We start from the raw sequence: 17,325 nt of genomic DNA, 5'->3' as shown, positions 1-17,325 counted from the left end.
ACATTTGCACTGCATTTAGTATTTTCGTTCTTACCAAATAACAGTTTTAGAACTTTAAAAGTTAAGTACAGTTAGTGTTGTTATGGTTGATTTCAATATGCTTCGCGAAGGATCAAGAATGTTTAATCCATCATTGTAGTGCGAGTGTGGTAGAAGGGATCGGCGTACTGAGCTCGCACGGCCTGCCGCAGCGCGTAAAATACCTAAACTCGCTCAACGCCGAAATGTAATAGCGCTCTTAAGGTTGGCACAACTTGACGTCCCTTTGCGTGTTGTCAAAATTCAAGTCATTATCTCATCTGTGGTCGTGCACGCAAAAGGACGTCAAGCGGTGCCACCCTAATAATTGCTCGGAGCAATACTGAGCCGAACGGAGCCGAGTTTACCCGAAGTCAGGAGTCTCCCCACTGCCTGAATCGCTGTCAAACTTCGGTTTCGTAGGAAGTGTCCTTTCTGTACGGTAGTACTATTATTTATTCTGTGATAATACGCTTATAGAGTAAAGGGTTCACAATAATTATAACACGGAAAACCCTAATCACTAATGAGAAATCACTAAAAATAAAAATCATCAATGAGATTTGTAACATAGATTTGTTCTAATAAAACGTTCGAATAACGTCACATTTACGCATTTAATGCTTTAAGGCATTTATAAGTTCATTCAACAACGCAATAATATTCTAAATGACATTTAGTTGACGGAATTTATCATTAACCCTTTGAACGCCACGCCTATCCTGTAATATTGGGCTTTAGTAAACGGTTAACCCTTTTGAGCACCAAAGACGTCCACAGACGCGCAAGGTTACGGTGTAATATTAACCTTCGAGCATTTCGATAAGGATAACGATGGCGTGTTGTATATAATAGTCGTAGCGTTCAAAGCAAGGCTCGGAACCGGTATTTTCTTCATACAAAAAATACGGGTATTATGGTTTATTATTTAATTTTTAATGGGACAATCTAATAACACGAAGTTGTTACCTAAATACATGATTCAGTCCTACGTAAAGAGCATAAAATAATTAAAAATATTGGGCTATTTCGGGTTTTTCAAAAAAACCGGTTCCGAGCCCTGGTTCAAAGGGTTATTATTATTTTAGACACATTTACACTTAGGCACCTACTTACTTACTAAGTAACTTCGAGGCTGGAACGCATTATTACACACTGTTTTATTTTTAATTATTTTTTTACCCCATTTCATCTACGAAATAATTGAATATATACGAAAATGACGCTCCGACGTCAATTTATTTGTAGAGTATGACCAAAGAAAGTCTGCAGCGCTAGATAAAAAGTAGTTTTAAAAAATCAGTATGTGTCAACAGCAACACGACAGAAAATGGATTAAATTGTCTTGATACTTGTGAAATTATCAAGACTGTTGTGTTTCAATTTCTACCATATTTACCGTCTATGAAAAATTTAAGCCGTGCATTATGGTTAAATAAATTTAATTCCAACAATAGATGTCACTATTAATATGTATAGATATACTAATTTTGATAAATAATATTGGGAGAATGTGACATTTGACTTCATCAAAATTATTGAGCTTTTGTAATATCCGCGACGGCCTAGCGGTAAATAGGCACAGAGGGCCTACCGCGAACACCGAAGTTCGCAAATTGCGGGCATCTTTCTCTTTTACTCTCATTAATTATAAATATTATGCGAGTTGTTGGACGTGTATATCCGTCGTAGGCAGTGCAACCTAGACGCGTATATCCGTGTAAGACGTGTTCATGTATAAAACACTAACCCATCGACATGGTCCAGACTATCCTGTGTGCGTTGCTGGACGTGTATATCCGTCGTTGGCTGAGTAGTACAGGAAGTGTTTAATATAAAACACTATCCCACCAACGTAACAGCGTACCTACTACATCTATCCGCCGTATGTTGTGAGTTGGACGTGTATATCCGGCGGAAGGGTTTAGTCGGGCAGCCAGTGGCCGGCGCGCCAGAGGAGGCAGTGAGGACCGCTGTATGAGGTGTTCGTGCTTGACGTGTTAGGCTGCCAACAAATAGGTCATACAATCAATATATGTATAGATGGTCAAGCAGATCTTGACTGTAGAAAAAGGCGGCAAATTTGAAAAATGTAGGCGCGAAGGGATATCGTCTCATAGAAAATTTGAATTTCGCGCCTTTATTACAAGCTTTTATTTAGTTTCACCTGACCGTTGTCTGTCTGTCTGTCTGTAATCAAATCTTGCAAGTTAAATTCGATCCACTTCCCGGTTTCCGATTGAGCTGAAATTTTGCATGCATGTATAAATCGGATGACAATGCAATATTATGGTACCATCGAGCTGATCTGATGATGGAGACAGCAGGTGGCCATAGGATCTCTGTGATGAAACAACGCAACCTAATTTTATAAGGGGTTTTTAGAAATGTCTCAATGAGTATTAGTTGTCTGTCGTAAGAAAAGTACAGTCAGCGATAAAAGCTTGTACCAAAAATGTTTTTTTTTGCCAAAATCTTATTCAAGATTTTATTTAGTTTCACCTGTCCCGTTGTCTGTCGGTCTGTAATCAAATCTTGCAAGTTAAATTAGATCCACTTCCCGGTTTCCGATTGAGCTGAAATTTTGCATGCATGTATAAATCGGTTGACAATGCAATATTATGGTACCATCGAGCTGATCTGATGATGGAGACAGGAGGTGGTCATAAGAACTCTGTGATAAAACAACGCAACCTAATTGTGTTTGGGGTTTTTAGAATGCTCTCGATGAGTATTAGTTGTCTGTGGAAAGAAAAGTACAGTCAGCGATAAAAGCTTGTACCAAAAATGGAATTTTTGCCAAAAACTTATTCTACTGACAAGATTTGCTTGACCATCTATACAATAATACATGGAATTCTCACCGGGGTATTTTCATTTGTAACAGAGTGTAAGAATTACTTATTAACCCTTTTCCAGTGCACCTAGCGACCACATACTCGCCAATAGAATTTCAACCTTAGGAATCCGATTTAAGGTTCATATTCGATTGGTCTTTCGGGAAAAGTTACTTATCATTAAATGAATACATTTTAATATATTTGCATTTTTTGGAAAAACCTTGTAGTTTGGTGCGGCCTGGAAAACGGTTAACAGAAAATTACAATTGAAAGAAAATAAAAATTAATCAATGGCGCTTACATGTTTTACAAATTTGATAAATGTCACTTGAAATTTATTATTACCTAAACTATGGATTAAATATGAATGGAAAAATTCACAAATTCTTTTCAAAGTGCGTTTTATTCCGTTTATTTCCGATTTTTTAGTATTTTTCGCAAAAATATATAAACTAAGTGACATTGTTTTTTTCCGAATAAAACTTAAAAAAACATGGCTTTTAGAAAAAACGGGAATTTTTCCGGGTTTTTTCAACCCTGGTCCTGGTCTCGTGTGTGTAGTTCTTACCTGTTGTGGGGCATAGCGGTGCAATAGCGGACGGTACCCTGTGCCGAGTGTAGCCAGCATGGCGGCCTGCGAGCCGCGGTGCGAGTACAGTGGCACTATTGACGTGACCTGACCTGTCAACACACACATGTAACGATGGTCTCGTGTGTGTAGTTTCCTTACCTGTTGTGGGGCATAGCGGTGCAATAACGGACGGTACCCTGTGCCCAGCGTGGCCAGCATGGCGGCCTGCGAGCCGCGGTGCGGGTACAGTGGCACTATCGACGTGACCTGCCAACACACACATGTAACGATGGTCTCGAGTGTAGTTTCCTTACCTGTTGTGGGGCATAGCGGTGCAATAACGGACGGTACCCTGTGCCCAGGGTGGCCAGCATGGCAGCCTGCGAGCCGCGGTGCGGGTACAGTGGCACTATTGACGTCACCTGCCAACACATACATGTAACGATGGTCCCGTGTGTGTAGTTTCCTTACCTGTTGTGGGGCATAGCGGTGCAATAGCGGACGGTACCCTGTGCCCAGCGTGGCCAGCATAGCGGCCTGCGAGACACGGTGCGGGTACAGTGGCACTATTGACGTGACCTGCCAACACACACATGTAACGATGGTCTCGTGTGTGTAGTTTCCTTACCTGTTGTGGGGCATAGCGGTGCAATAACGGACGGTACCCTGTGCCCAGCGTGGCCAGCATGGCGGCCTGCGAGCCGCGGTGCGGGTACAGTGGCACTATCGACGTGACCTGCCAACACACACATGTAACGATGGTCTCGTGTGTAGTTTCCTTACCTGTTGTGGGGCATAGCGGTGCAATAGCGGACGGTACCCTGTGCCCAGGGTGGCCAGCATGGCGGTCTGCGAGCCGCGGTGCGGGTACAGTGGCACTATCGACGTGACCTGCCAACACACACATGTAACGATGGTCTCGTGTGTGTAGTTTCCTTACCTGTTGTGGGGCATAGCGGTGCAATAGCGGACGTTACCCTGTGCCCAGGGTGGCCAGCATGGCGGTCTGCGAGCCGCGGTGCGGGTACAGTGGCACTATCGACGTGACCTGCCAACACACACATGTAACGATGGTCTCGTGTGTGTAGTTTCGTTACCTGTTGTGGGGCATAGCGGTGCAATAGCGGACGGTACCCTGTGCCCAGGGTGGCCAGCATGGCCGCCTGCGAGCCGCGGTGCGGGTACAGTGGCACTATTGACGTCACCTGCCAACACACAAATGTAACGATGGAAACTTCACTGGTTTCCTATAAAGCGGAAACGTAAAAAATATGGAAATAGTTATTTGTTTCACTCGGGGGCAAAGTTGTTGTTTAACCGCTCGTGCTAATATTGATACCCGAATTACCCGAGCAAGCGAAAGATTCCAAAATTGTTCGAAAAATGGAATCTAGAGCATTGCGAGGGTTTCAAAGCACGAGGGTTAAACAAAATTTGCCCCCGAGTGAAACACAACATTTTCACCACACCAACCCGAAGCAAATATTAAATGTAAAATATCAAACAAAATCAAACCTTTGAACTACGCGTTACGTAACATTGTTTTTTAACCCTTCAGAACGGTCGCGTAGAGAGATTATCTCACGCATTTTTTAAAACGTGATTTTAAGAGCAACGAAATCCCTCTAGTTAGTATGCCATACTATCATTATTAATTAATTCGGGCCCTGGCAGCTGTTCAGCGGTGGGTGTGAGAGGTGTCAAATAAATTGAAGGTGTACAATTTATAGAGCTCCGAGTTTGGTGTGATATAATAGCTAATTATGTATTTAATTCGAATATAACATTGCCAAGCGTTTTAATTGGGGGGAAAGTAGTGCCAGGTGACGTCCAAGATGCGCGAAAAAGTGCCAAGTCATCTCATTTACTGACTCCAATTTTATCGTGTTTCGTTACTCAAAGGGTGAAAACGGGACCTTATTACTATAAGGTCCCCTCTATAAATTGCACACCTTCAATTGTTTTTACAACCCCTTTGTTGCCCAACCACTGTCACACCCACCGCTGAACAGCTGCCAGGCGCCCGGATTAAATAAAGACAGCATGGCACAGTAACTAGAGGGATTTCGTTGCTCTATAAATTGCAAACCTATTTCCGTAGCTAGCTCTTAGACCAACAGCCTGGCGTGTCATTGCGAGCCTTACCGGAATTCATGAAGGTTGATAATGGCAGGCGTGGCTCACTCCGCGATTTCGTCGCTTTGCAACAGGTACAAGTACATCCGTCCCACACCAATTTTGGTGGCTAGCCATAAGCCGCGCGTGGCGCTGTCGCCACCTAGCGGCCATATCTGTCCTGATCGTAACAGACGCGTTTTGTTAGAGTGAGTCTTCTGTACCTAGTACTATTATTTATTCTGTGATATTGGGCTGTAGCAGCGCGTCATTTGACGTATTTAGGGGTGAAAGGGTTAACAAACACTTACGCTTTCCTCGTAGGGCCGGAACACGGCGAGCGGCCGCAGACTGGCGCAGGCACACACGATCAGGACGCCCCACGCCGTGCCCACGTACAGCGACCCGCCCAGCGCCGCCAACGCCGTCACCTGACAAACACTTACGCTCTCCTCGTAGGGCCGGAACACGGCGAGCGGCCGCAGGCTGGCGCACGCACACACGATCAGGACGCCCCACGCCGTGCCCACGTACAGCGACCCGCCCAGCGCCGCCAACGCCGTCACCTGACAAACACTTACGCTCTCCTCGTAGGGCCGGAACACGGCGAGCGGCCGCAGACTGGCGCAGGCACACACGATCAGGACGCCCCACGCCGTGCCCACGTACAGCGACCCGCCCAGCGCCGCCAACGCCGTCACCTAACAAACACTTACGCTCTCCTCGTAGGGCCGGAACACGGCGAGCGGCCGCAGGCTGGCGCACGCACACACGATCAGGACGCCCCACGCCGTGCCCACGTACAGCGACCCGCCCAGCGCCGTCAACGCCGTCACCTGACAAACACTTACGCTCTCCTCGTAGGGCCGGAACACGGCGAGCGGCCGCAGGCTGGCGCACGCACACACGATCAGGACGCCCCACGCCGTGCCCATGTACAGCGATCCGCCCAGCGCCGCCAACGCCGTCACCTAACAAACACTTACGCTCTCCTCGTAGGGCCGGAACACGGCGAGCGGCCGCAGGCTGGCGCACGCACACACGATCAGGACGCCCCACGCCGTGCCCACGTACAGCGACCCGCCCAGCGCCGTCAACGCCGTCACCTGACAAACACTTACGCTCTCCTCGTAGGGCCGGAACACGGCGAGCGGCCGCAGGCTGGCGCACGCACACACGATCAGGACGCCCCACGCCGTGCCCACGTACAGCGACCCGCCCAGCGCCGCCAACGCCGTCACCTGACAAACACTTACGCTCTCCTCGTAGGGCCGGAACACGGCGAGCGGCCGCAAGCTGGCGCACGCACACACGATCAGGACGCCCCACGCCATGCCCACGTACAGCGACCCGCCCAGCGCCGCCAACGCCGTCACCTAACAAACACTTACGCTCTCCTCGTAGGGCCGGAACACGGCGAGCGGCCGCAGGCTGGCGCACGCACACACGATCAGGACGCCCCACGCCGTGCCCACGTACAGCGACCCGCCCAGCGCCGTCAACGCCGTCACCTGACAAACACTTACGCTCTCCTCGTAGGGCCGGAACACGGCGAGCGGCCGCAGACTGGCGCAGGCACACACGATCAGGACGCCCCACGCCGTGCCCACGTACAGCGACCCGCCCAGCGCCGCCAACGCCGTCACCTGACAAACACTTACGCTCTCCTCGTAGGGCCGGAACACGGCGAGCGGCCGCAGGCTGGCGCACGCACACACGATCAGGACGCCCCACGCCGTGCCCATGTACAGCGACCCGCCCAGCGCCGCCAACGCCGTCACCTAACAAACACTTACGCTCTCCTCGTAGGGCCGGAACACGGCGAGCGGCCGCAGGCTGGCGCACGCACACACGATCAGGACGCCCCACGCCGTGCCCACGTACAGCGACCCGCCCAGCGCCGCCAACGCCGTCACCTGATAAACAGCCATCTCAGGCGGTTGATAAGGTAGTCGCGCACTGTGTTTTCCCACTGCCGGGCGCATATTAGTATAGGTGCATTCCCATGGGCCAAAGTACAAACACAGATTGCCTAAGCCATATATTAGGTCATTACCTATGAAATTGGCGTTTTGTCCGGAGAATTTCAACGAAACACGAATTTCCATACAATTAATTTTGCGGATATTTTTTTGATGGCTAATTCAAACCAAACAAAATTTTTCCAGTAATTTTTGACACCTTTAAGGTATGTTTTCAATATCTCCATTTCTTGAAAATTGGTACCATTAGAAAAATATAAGTAATTTTAATACTCGAACCGACAGCACATGAAAAGACCTATTTTCAAGGCTTAATTCTGAACACTTAACAATAAAAAATAACAATTAATTGTATGTAAAATCGTTGTTTATTGAGTGCACTGTAGTTTTATTGTAATTGTGTATGTACTTTTGTAAAAAAAAAAACTAGGATCAGACTTATATCTATGAACAAAAACGCCAATTTCATAGGTAAGGACCTAATATAAACTTGTCACTCACTGCAAAAAAACGCCTATATTATGTGTATCACAATTTATAATTAATTACCTGACCGTTTTAAAGATATGGATATCAAACTATTCAAGTCAAACACAAAAATGTTTTTACTGTGTTAATGATTATTTAAGTTACTCAAGTATTTGTAGTATTTAGGTAATATATATAAATATATATATGTTGCAAATGTATGTACATCTGAAAAGGTAGTCTCAGTGTAATGAATGCGTGATTGTATTTTCGACCTGCAATGTAACCTGATTCTTATATGTATACATTAAAAACTTTGAACTTCGAAAGCTTATGGCGCCATCGCTCGAAAAGATTGCGCCATACCTTTGGCCTACTGTCGAGTAGATGGCGTTAATTTCAATATTTAACAAATTAACACATATAAGTGAAAGAATAAGGATCAAAGCCAAATGGCGTTCTAACAGTATTAATCTTCTGTCGAAAGATGGCAGTCAATTTACTGCGGCTACATAATTTACTTTGACAATTCGCCTCTATTTCAAATTCTCTTTGCTTACATAGATAAATACATACTTATATACATAGAAACCGGACAAATGCGAGCCGGACTCGCCCACCGAGGGTTCCGTACTTTTTAGTATTTGTTGTTATAGCGGCAACAGAAATACGTCATCTGTGAAAATTTCAACTGCCTAGCTATCACGGTTCATGAGATACAGCCTGGTGACAGACGGACGGACGGATGGACTGACGGACGGACAGCGGAGTCTTAGTAATAGGGTCCCGTTTTTACCCTTTGGGTACGGAACCCTAAAAACACCCATGACTCAGGAACAAATAATTGTGTTCCTCACACAAATAAAAGCCCTTACCGGGATTCGAACCCAGGACCATCGGCTTCACAGGCAGGGTCACTACCCACTAGGCCAGACCGGTCGTCTATAGTTCGTTTTTTTTTTAGCATTAGAAAGAAGGTAAGCGATCTTGATAAGTCTTTTAATTAAAAACGCTTTTTAAAAATCAGTAACTATTATTTATGAAAGCAGAAGAATATAAATGATCGTATTAGATTCATAATTATTACATATTTGCCGTGACTTATTTTTAAAACGTGTTTTTCAATAAAAAGACACATCAAGATTGTTTACCTTATTTCTAATGCTAAAAAAACGAACTATAACCACAGAATAAATAATAGTACTGCCGTACAGAAAGGAAACTTCCTTTAAAAACCGAAGTTTGACAGCGGTTCAGGGTCGAATCATGCGGCTATTTGGAGCGGAGGTTTGTCAAAATTCAAGGCATTATCTTATCTGTGGTCTTGTACGTATAGGGACGTCAAGTTGTGTCAACTCTAATAATTGCTCAGAGCAATGCTGAGCCGAGCGGAGCCGAGTTTGGCCGAAGTCAGGAGTTTCGCACCCCATAACGTCTAAATAATGAAGATAACTTACCCGTCCTAGGTGCTCGCCAGGCCGCGAGTCCAGCGCGAGCGACTGTAAGCTCTCACTACACGGCACGAGTTTGCTGCAGTCTAGACGGGCAGTCTGTTGGCGACTGCGGACCGACCACTGGTACACGCACACTCCTGAAATATACACCCATGGTCTAATAAAACATGGTCTTCCATTCCCAGAGTGACACGCGATTACGTCACAATAACATTGCCACTTTATTTCAACATAACATGTTACATGGGTACATTATACCTATGGTTAATAAGTTAAAATATTTCTTTATAATTTTATAATTTTCATTTATATGTATTTTAGCTTAAATTTTACAATAACACGTCATTTTTAATTACTCGTTAGCAATATCTTCCGATTCACGAAAGAAATTTCAGACTTTCGGGTAATTCTGTTTATACTACTGGCAACACAGGATAGCGCTGTGGACATTTGACAATTCGGATCTAGATAACTTCATGCCCTGACCGTCATCCTTATCGAACGCGTGTTAATTGTTATTTCCTTCTCGCTCAGTGTCAGCAGTCGCAGTGTTTTCCAAACTTTTCACGTCGTAAGCTTGGTAATTAATGTGTAACTGTGAATTAGTTTTTTAAACGTTTGTCTTGTATAGATAAATAAAGTTTAATTTAATACATTAGATTTGTTTTATTTTACTATGTTTCTACATAAATAACTTAAAATTAATGCCGTTAAAATAATTTTCACCGTTGGTTAAAATTCTCCCACATTTCAAAGTTTGAGAACCTGTAAACAGCATGATGACGTAGGCGCGTGTCAGTTAGGTCATACGCGAATCTCGGAATGGAGTACCAGGCGGAGTATATTATTATACCATGTATACACCTACATTTGTACCACATTTACACGATGCGAGAACTCGCATGCGAGTTTCATTACATTGCGGTTTTTGGTCGGTCGGTTGAATTGAACGTACCAACGGTCCGCAGTGTAACTAAAATAGCATGCGAGTTCGCGCGCCGTCTAAATCAGCCCATATACCACATTTCATTTACCGTGACAATCACTACCGTCTTTACCATAAGGGCACACGGGGCCCGCGCCCTAGTCCCCATCCTCAGGGGCCCCGAAGGACAGACAGTAACAGTATATTTGATTAGGTACCCATAATAAATAGAAGATCATAGTAGAAAAATGTTACTTTAATTAGCTTTCTTTACTTTCGAAAAGGGCCCCAGCATAGTTTAAGACGGCCCTGTTCACATTATACGATTTTACAAGGTTTTTTCACCACCTAATCCTTAATGAATAAATGTCGCTTATTTGCCAATGTAAAACACATTTTCTAAACATTATATTATTTATTTTCAATAAGTTTTCTAGTTTTTTATTAGCACAAAATACGGATGTATTGGCCCAAGACATTCTTTACTGGTCTACAGAGAGATATAGGCCACCTTGGCTATTCAGTGATACGTAGTTATTCGGTGATACTCAGTTTTATTGTCTTTTAGCCAAGTTGCCCGGTAATTTTATTGCTTAAAACAATGTTTAAGAGATATGGTATCTGTCTAATGGATGTGACTAATGTGGTGTAATATTGTTTCAAGTAATATAATTACCAGGTAACGCGGCTAAAAGACATTAAAACTGACTATCACCGGATAACTATGTATTACCGAATAGCCAAGGTTTGCCTTACTATGGAAACAATAAAATAAATCTGACGTATATATTTAAAGAAACAAATAAATATAAAACACAATTAACATACAAGTAACAAGGGTTATTTAACCTTTTGAACGCCACAGACGGCAATTGACGTCAACGCAAAATCGTGACAACGACGCCAAAGACGGCATTTGAAGTCGATTGTTTTTTGATGAAAATCTACTAAAAAACACGCCACTTTTTAGGTTGGCATTATTTATTCACAAAACTAAAAGGCGTCAGTGGCACGGCAAATGGATGCGCCGTTTGGCGTTCAAAAGGTTAATATTAATGTACTCACCAGGTTCAGAGTAGAGGGCAACGTAGGGCTCCTCAGGGCTAGCTGCTAGTAACGTGACACGCGGGGTCGCCGGCAGAGGCTCGGCCCCACACACACCGGTAGCGGACACGGCGTATGTATATAGACCGGACCCGCCCGCCCAGATCTCGAACCTGTTAACATAATGTTATTCTAACTAGAGATGCACCGGATATTCGGTTACTATCCGCTATCCGGCCGGATACCGGACATGACCGACTATCCGGCCGGATACCAGATAGTAACTGCTTGATTTCGGAGTAAACAAATTGGATTTAAGAAACAGTCACGGTCATATCGTACTCGTTTATTATTTCAAAACCATTTAAACATCCACTCACTTGCAGGCGAACTCATTTCGAACCTAGAAATGAGTCCGCGCCAACGTTCACCTCAAAACCTGCACAATGCGCACCTAAAAACCGAATTATAGGTATAGTTCTGCCGGCAAATATTCGGCGGGCGGATACCGAATATTCGACCGATGCTTAGGCCGAACATCCGGTATCCGGTATCCAAACAACTATCCGTTGCATCTCTAATTCTGACAATGTACAGTCCAGTTAAATTAGTCAAATCGAGATGCCTTGACCATTAAAACAGTTAAATCAAAAATCGACGCGTTTGTGATGTGGTGTTGGCGAAGACTCCTACGCATACCCTGGACGGCTTTGAGAACCAATAAGTCCATCCTAGAGGAGCTGAAAATCACCACACGGCTCTCTACAAAATGTCAAGAACGCGCACTCAGCTTCTTTAGTCATATCATGCGGTCTAACAAGCATGACCTAGAAAGGCAGATTATCTTGGCCCAAATAGAGGGCAAGCGAGCGCGAGGAAAAGCACCCACGAGATGGTCTGATGTTGTGAAGAGGGTGGTTGGCGGCAACATGCAGTGCGTGACCCATATGGCCTATGATGGCACACTGTGGAGATGGAGCATACATGGTCGCGATCCTCAGCAATGAGGGACGGAGGAAGAAGAAGAAAACAGTATGGAACACGCACTGTATTAGACCTTGTCGCAGTGAGAGAGCGGGTTAAATATTCAAATTGCAAATACTAACAAGGCCGCGATTATTGAATCTATCGTGTCCTGTTACACAAAACTCACCCTTGTGGTGAAGGTATGGCGGCCAGACAGCACAACTCACTGGCGGTGCCCAACTCAGTGAGCACGAACCCGCCCTCCGCTTCCGCTACCCCCTCCGAGCGAGGAATAATCTGCAAGTGTTTGACTAAACTCACCCTTGTGGTGAAGGTACGGCGGCCAGACAGCACAACTCACTAGCGCTGCCTAACTCAGTGAGCTCGAACCGGCCCTCCGCTTCCGCGTCCGCCTCCGCTACCCCCTCCGAGCAAGGAATAACCTAGAAGTGTTTGACTAAACTCACCCTTGTGGTGCAGGTACGGCGGCCAGACAGCACAACTCATTAGCGGTGCCTAACTCAGTGAGCACGAACCCGCTCTCCGCTTCCGCGTCCGCCTCCGCTACCCCCTCCGAGCGAGGAATAACCTGCAAGTGTTAGACTAAACTAACCCTTGTGGTGAAGGTACGGCGGCCAGACAGCACAACTCACTAGCGGTGCCCAACTCAGTGAGCACGAACCCGCCCTCCGCTTCCGCGTCCGCCTCCGCTACCTCCCGCTCCGAGCGGACGAGGAATAACCTGCAATTCAATCAGTGTCAGCGTTCGTAGTTCTAGATATTCAAGGACTAATAAAAATATAAGGAGCCTTTCAGGTTTATACCTAATAAATATAAATAACTAGAGATACAACGGATATTTCTTTGGCCGGATACCGGATGTTCAGCCTGACCATAGGCCGAATATTCGGTATCCGGCCGCCGAATATTCGGCCGGCGGAACTATACCTACATTTTGGTTGTTCGGATGCGCATTGTGCAGGGTTTGACCTGTTTCGTGGTGAACGTTCGCGCAGACTCATTTCTAGGTTCTAATAAAGTCATTTGCACAGTGCCTGGAAATTATGATTTTTACAAGTTTTGACATTGGAAATGTCTTTTCGTTCGCTCCAGTATACGGTCCGATTTCACGAAAAAGTGCGATCCCCTTATATCTCGGAAAGTTGTGAAGATATGATATTAAAAAATAGGCTCAAAAGACGCATAATCACGAGAGCTGTAAGGTGCAAAAATAATTATTCGAGAAAGTCAAAATCAAAAAAAGTTATGGTCGAAATAGTGAAAATAAAATTCAATTTATTCCGAATTTTTGATTTTGGTGCTCGACAATTTGGAAACGAAGAATGATATCAAAAATTTGAGAAAAACGGCTCTGGACAATTTAGTCAGCTACAATTTGAGCCTAAAACAAAGACGATCGGGTTAAGGGTGTGCCCTGTAGCCTAACCTTAAAATAGTCAAAAAGTCAGAACGACATTTTTCACAGGACATTTATGACTTCATGTTTCGCAGAGTTCGTTATCGGTGTTTGTAGTGAATTATCGGGATTATGACGGCAGAATAATACTTGCACTGCGTGGGCTTTCAAAATCGCTGCAGATTTTTCTTGGTCTAACTCTATCTATCCTGTTTGAGACGGGCGTAGATAACGCACTATTCGACAATCTAATCGGAGAGGGAGAGGGAGAGGGAGAGGGAGAGGGAGAGGGAGAGGGAGAGGGAGAGGGAGAGGGAGAGGGAGAGGGAGAGGGAGAGGGAGAGGGAGAGGGAGAGGGAGAGGGAGAGGGAGAGGGAGAGGGAGAGGGAGAGGGAGAGGGAGAGGGAGAGGGAGAGGGAGAGGGAGAGGGAGAGGGAGAGGGAGAGGGAGAGGGAGAGGGAGAGGGAGAGGGAGAGGGAGAGGGAGAGGGAGAGGGAGAGGGAGAGGGAGAGGGAGAGGGAGAGGGAGAGGGAGAGGGAGAGGGAGAGGGAGAGGGAGAGGGAGAGGGAGAGGGAGAGGGAGAGGGAGAGGGAGAGGGAGAGGGAGAGGGAGAGGGAGAGGGAGAGGGAGAGGGAGAGGGAGAGGGAGAGGGAGAGGGAGAGGGAGAGGGAGAGGGAGAGGGAGAGGGAGAGGGAGAGGGAGAGGGAGAGGGAGAGGGAGAGGGAGAGGGAGAGGGAGAGGGAGAGGGAGAGGGAGAGGGAGAGGGAGAGGGAGAGGGAGAGGGAGAGGGAGAGGGAGAGGGAGAGGGAGAGGGAGAGGGAGAGGGAGAGGGAGAGGGAGAGGGAGAGGGAGAGGGAGAGGGAGAGGGAGAGGGAGAGGGAGAGGGAGAGGGAGAGGGAGAGGGAGAGGGAGAGGGAGAGGGAGAGGGAGAGGGAGAGGGAGAGGGAGAGGGAGAGGGAGAGGGAGAGGGAGAGGGAGAGGGAGAGGGAGAGGGAGAGGGAGAGGGAGAGGGAGAGGGAGAGGGAGAGGGAGAGGGAGAGGGAGAGGGAGAGGGAGAGGGAGAGGGAGAGGGAGAGGGAGAGGGAGAGGGAGAGGGAGAGGGAGAGGGAGAGGGAGAGGGAGAGGGAAAGGGAGAGAAACATTAAAAAGAAAAAGTGCCATCCCGATCACCACATCTCGAGTTGACTACGGGTTTGCCGTGTAATAATTTTCTTGTACTTTGAACATTAACATTAACATATCCTGCTTATTAATCGAAAAATGAAATATGTACCTATACTTATGCGCCACGGCGACAATTATTCAAACTTGGATACGCGTGTGGAAATTTTGCAATTTGTTTGTTCACATGCGTTATGTCCAGGATACTTGTGTTAGTCTAAGAATAAAATAATTATCATTCAACGTTGTAGTTTTATTTTGTAACTTTTTCCTTATCCAGACTTTCTCGTCGCTCAGCGACAATATTTTATCGAATTCCGTAGATTCATTTCCAATGTGCTCGATGGTCGTGTGAGGCACGAAATCTGTGAATTTTTATTTAGACCGTTGTCTGTATGTAATTAAATCTTGCAAGTTAAATTTGATCCACTTCCCGGTTTTCGATTGAGCTGAAATTTTGCATGCATGTATAAATCGGATGACAATATTGACAATGCAATATTATGGTACCATCGAGCTGATCTGATGATGGAGACAGGAGGTGGCCATAGGAACTCTGTGACGAAACAACGCAACCTAATTGTGTTAGGGGTTTTTAGAATTGTCTCGATGAGTATTAGTTGTTTGTGTTAAGAAAAGTACAGTCAGCGATAAAAGCTTGTACCAAAAATATTTTTTTTGCCAAAAACTTTTTTTTAATTATAAAGAAGTACGATTAAGACCGTGACTGTTTCTTAAATCCAATTTGTTTACTCCGAAATCAAGCAAAGTTACTATCCGGTATCCGGCCGGATAGTTGGTCACTAATCGATAACCGGCCGGATATTAAAATAAGGGCCGAATAGGCCGGATACCGGATAGTAACCGCATATCCGGTGCATCTCTAGAAATAACTCATTAGTGTCCATATTTGCTATTTGCGAGACGACTGGTCTGCCTTAGTGGGTACTTGGGTAGTGACACTGCATGTGAAGCCGATCGTCCAGACCAGTAAACTAGTGCCTATGCCAATTCTTGGGATTAGTTGTCAAGCGGACCCCAGGCTCCCATGAGCCGTGGCAAAATGCCGGGGCAACGCGAGGAAGATGATGATAATTTAAGAGCAATCTTGAATGAGAATAAATCAATATTACGCGTAGGTAACTTAATGTCATGTGGTGGTCGCTAATATATGTAGGAACTAGGAACCCATCAACTTGGCCATGTTAGGGGTGCGAAACTCTCGACTTCGGCCAAACTCGGCTCCGCTCGGCTCAGACTTGCTCCGAGCAATTATTAGGGTTGACCCAACTTAACGTCCCTTTGCGTGCACGACCACAGATAAGATAATGGCTTGAATTTTGACAACCCTAAATAGCCGAAAGGGATAGTGCCATATGTTAGAAAGGGACAGTATTATTCGACCCTGAACCGCTGTCAAACTTCGGTTTTGTAGGAAGTTTCCTTTCTGTACGGCAGTACTGTTATTTATTATGTGGCCAAGTACTATACATGAGTGGTAGTAGAGTGAGTGTACCTGCCGCACTGTAGAGCCAGCGCCACCCTGCGCAGCTGCGGCAGCGGCTGCAGAGCTGTCACGGGACTAGGGCCGCCGCCCACGGACTCCTGCACCTTGCCCGTCCACAGAGCGCAGGTTGAGGTACTATACATGAGTGGTAGTAGAGTGAGTGTACCTGCCGCACTGTAGAGCCAGCGCCACCCTGCGCAGCTGCGGCAGCGGCTGCAGAGCTGTCACGGGACTAGGGCCGCCGCCCACGGACTCCTGCACCTTGCCCGTCCACAGAAGAGCGCACGTTGACGATCTGTCACAAAATAGAGTATTTGTCAATTTTTTATAAATGGTATCAATCGATCAGGTTCTTTTTGAGGATCAAATGTCTGTACGGGACCCATTGTCTTGAAGCAATACAAAAGTCACAAATGATGGTCAAAGTCTGGCACCCGCACTTTACTGACGAAACGCTTCTAACAAAATGGCAATACTGCTTTACTTTGCTTTGCTTTTACTTTTTGTATTGCTGGTGATGCCCCAAATAAATAAAATAAAATAAAAATACATCGTGACGTCACCATGTAACGTTAGAGGTCGTTTCGATATATGGAAAACAAGGAAATTGCGATTTTGCCGGTAAAATATTGCGTTTATGTATATTGAAGGCACTTTTTTCGGTAAATTCAAAGTTCTAAAAGGATTAGGCTGTACAAACACGTAAAATTTGATGGTAGGGAGCGTGAACTATAGGGGGCAGCACAGGAGCCGTCAAATTTTTGGCGCGAGGCGTAAATGTGAAATTTATGCTGCCGATGTAGCCCACAAGATGGCAGAACCTACTATGCACAAGGAAACGTACGAGAACGGTAGAT

General features: G+C 45.9%; 1 protein-coding gene across 1 annotated transcript in view; it reads right to left on the bottom strand.

Annotated features, from left to right (window-relative positions):
• Window positions 1-1,405: 1,405 nt before the first annotated feature.
• Window positions 1,406-17,325, bottom strand: part of LOC134803083 (leucine-rich repeat serine/threonine-protein kinase 1) — a 122,471-nt gene continuing 106,551 nt past the window's right edge. The window contains exons 51-64 of the mRNA XM_063775789.1: window positions 16,635-16,763; window positions 12,993-13,125; window positions 12,571-12,680; window positions 11,439-11,590; window positions 9,452-9,585; window positions 7,341-7,460; window positions 4,527-4,634; window positions 4,213-4,320; window positions 4,058-4,165; window positions 3,901-4,008; window positions 3,744-3,851; window positions 3,589-3,696; window positions 3,427-3,534; window positions 1,406-2,023 (exon numbers count right to left, since the gene is read on the bottom strand). Of these exons, the coding sequence (XP_063631859.1) occupies window positions 1,943-2,023; window positions 3,427-3,534; window positions 3,589-3,696; window positions 3,744-3,851; window positions 3,901-4,008; window positions 4,058-4,165; window positions 4,213-4,320; window positions 4,527-4,634; window positions 7,341-7,460; window positions 9,452-9,585; window positions 11,439-11,590; window positions 12,571-12,680; window positions 12,993-13,125; window positions 16,635-16,763 (1,615 nt within the window). The 3' untranslated portion in view covers window positions 1,406-1,942. The remainder of the gene's footprint in view (window positions 2,024-3,426; window positions 3,535-3,588; window positions 3,697-3,743; window positions 3,852-3,900; window positions 4,009-4,057; window positions 4,166-4,212; window positions 4,321-4,526; window positions 4,635-7,340; window positions 7,461-9,451; window positions 9,586-11,438; window positions 11,591-12,570; window positions 12,681-12,992; window positions 13,126-16,634; window positions 16,764-17,325) is intronic.

This window comes from Cydia splendana, chromosome 26, assembly GCF_910591565.1.
Source record: "Cydia splendana chromosome 26, ilCydSple1.2, whole genome shotgun sequence".
Classification (NCBI taxonomy): domain Eukaryota; kingdom Metazoa; phylum Arthropoda; class Insecta; order Lepidoptera; family Tortricidae; genus Cydia; species Cydia splendana.
The sequence above is the reverse complement of the archived record's forward strand: the minus strand, read 5'-3'. Positions and strand labels throughout refer to the sequence as shown.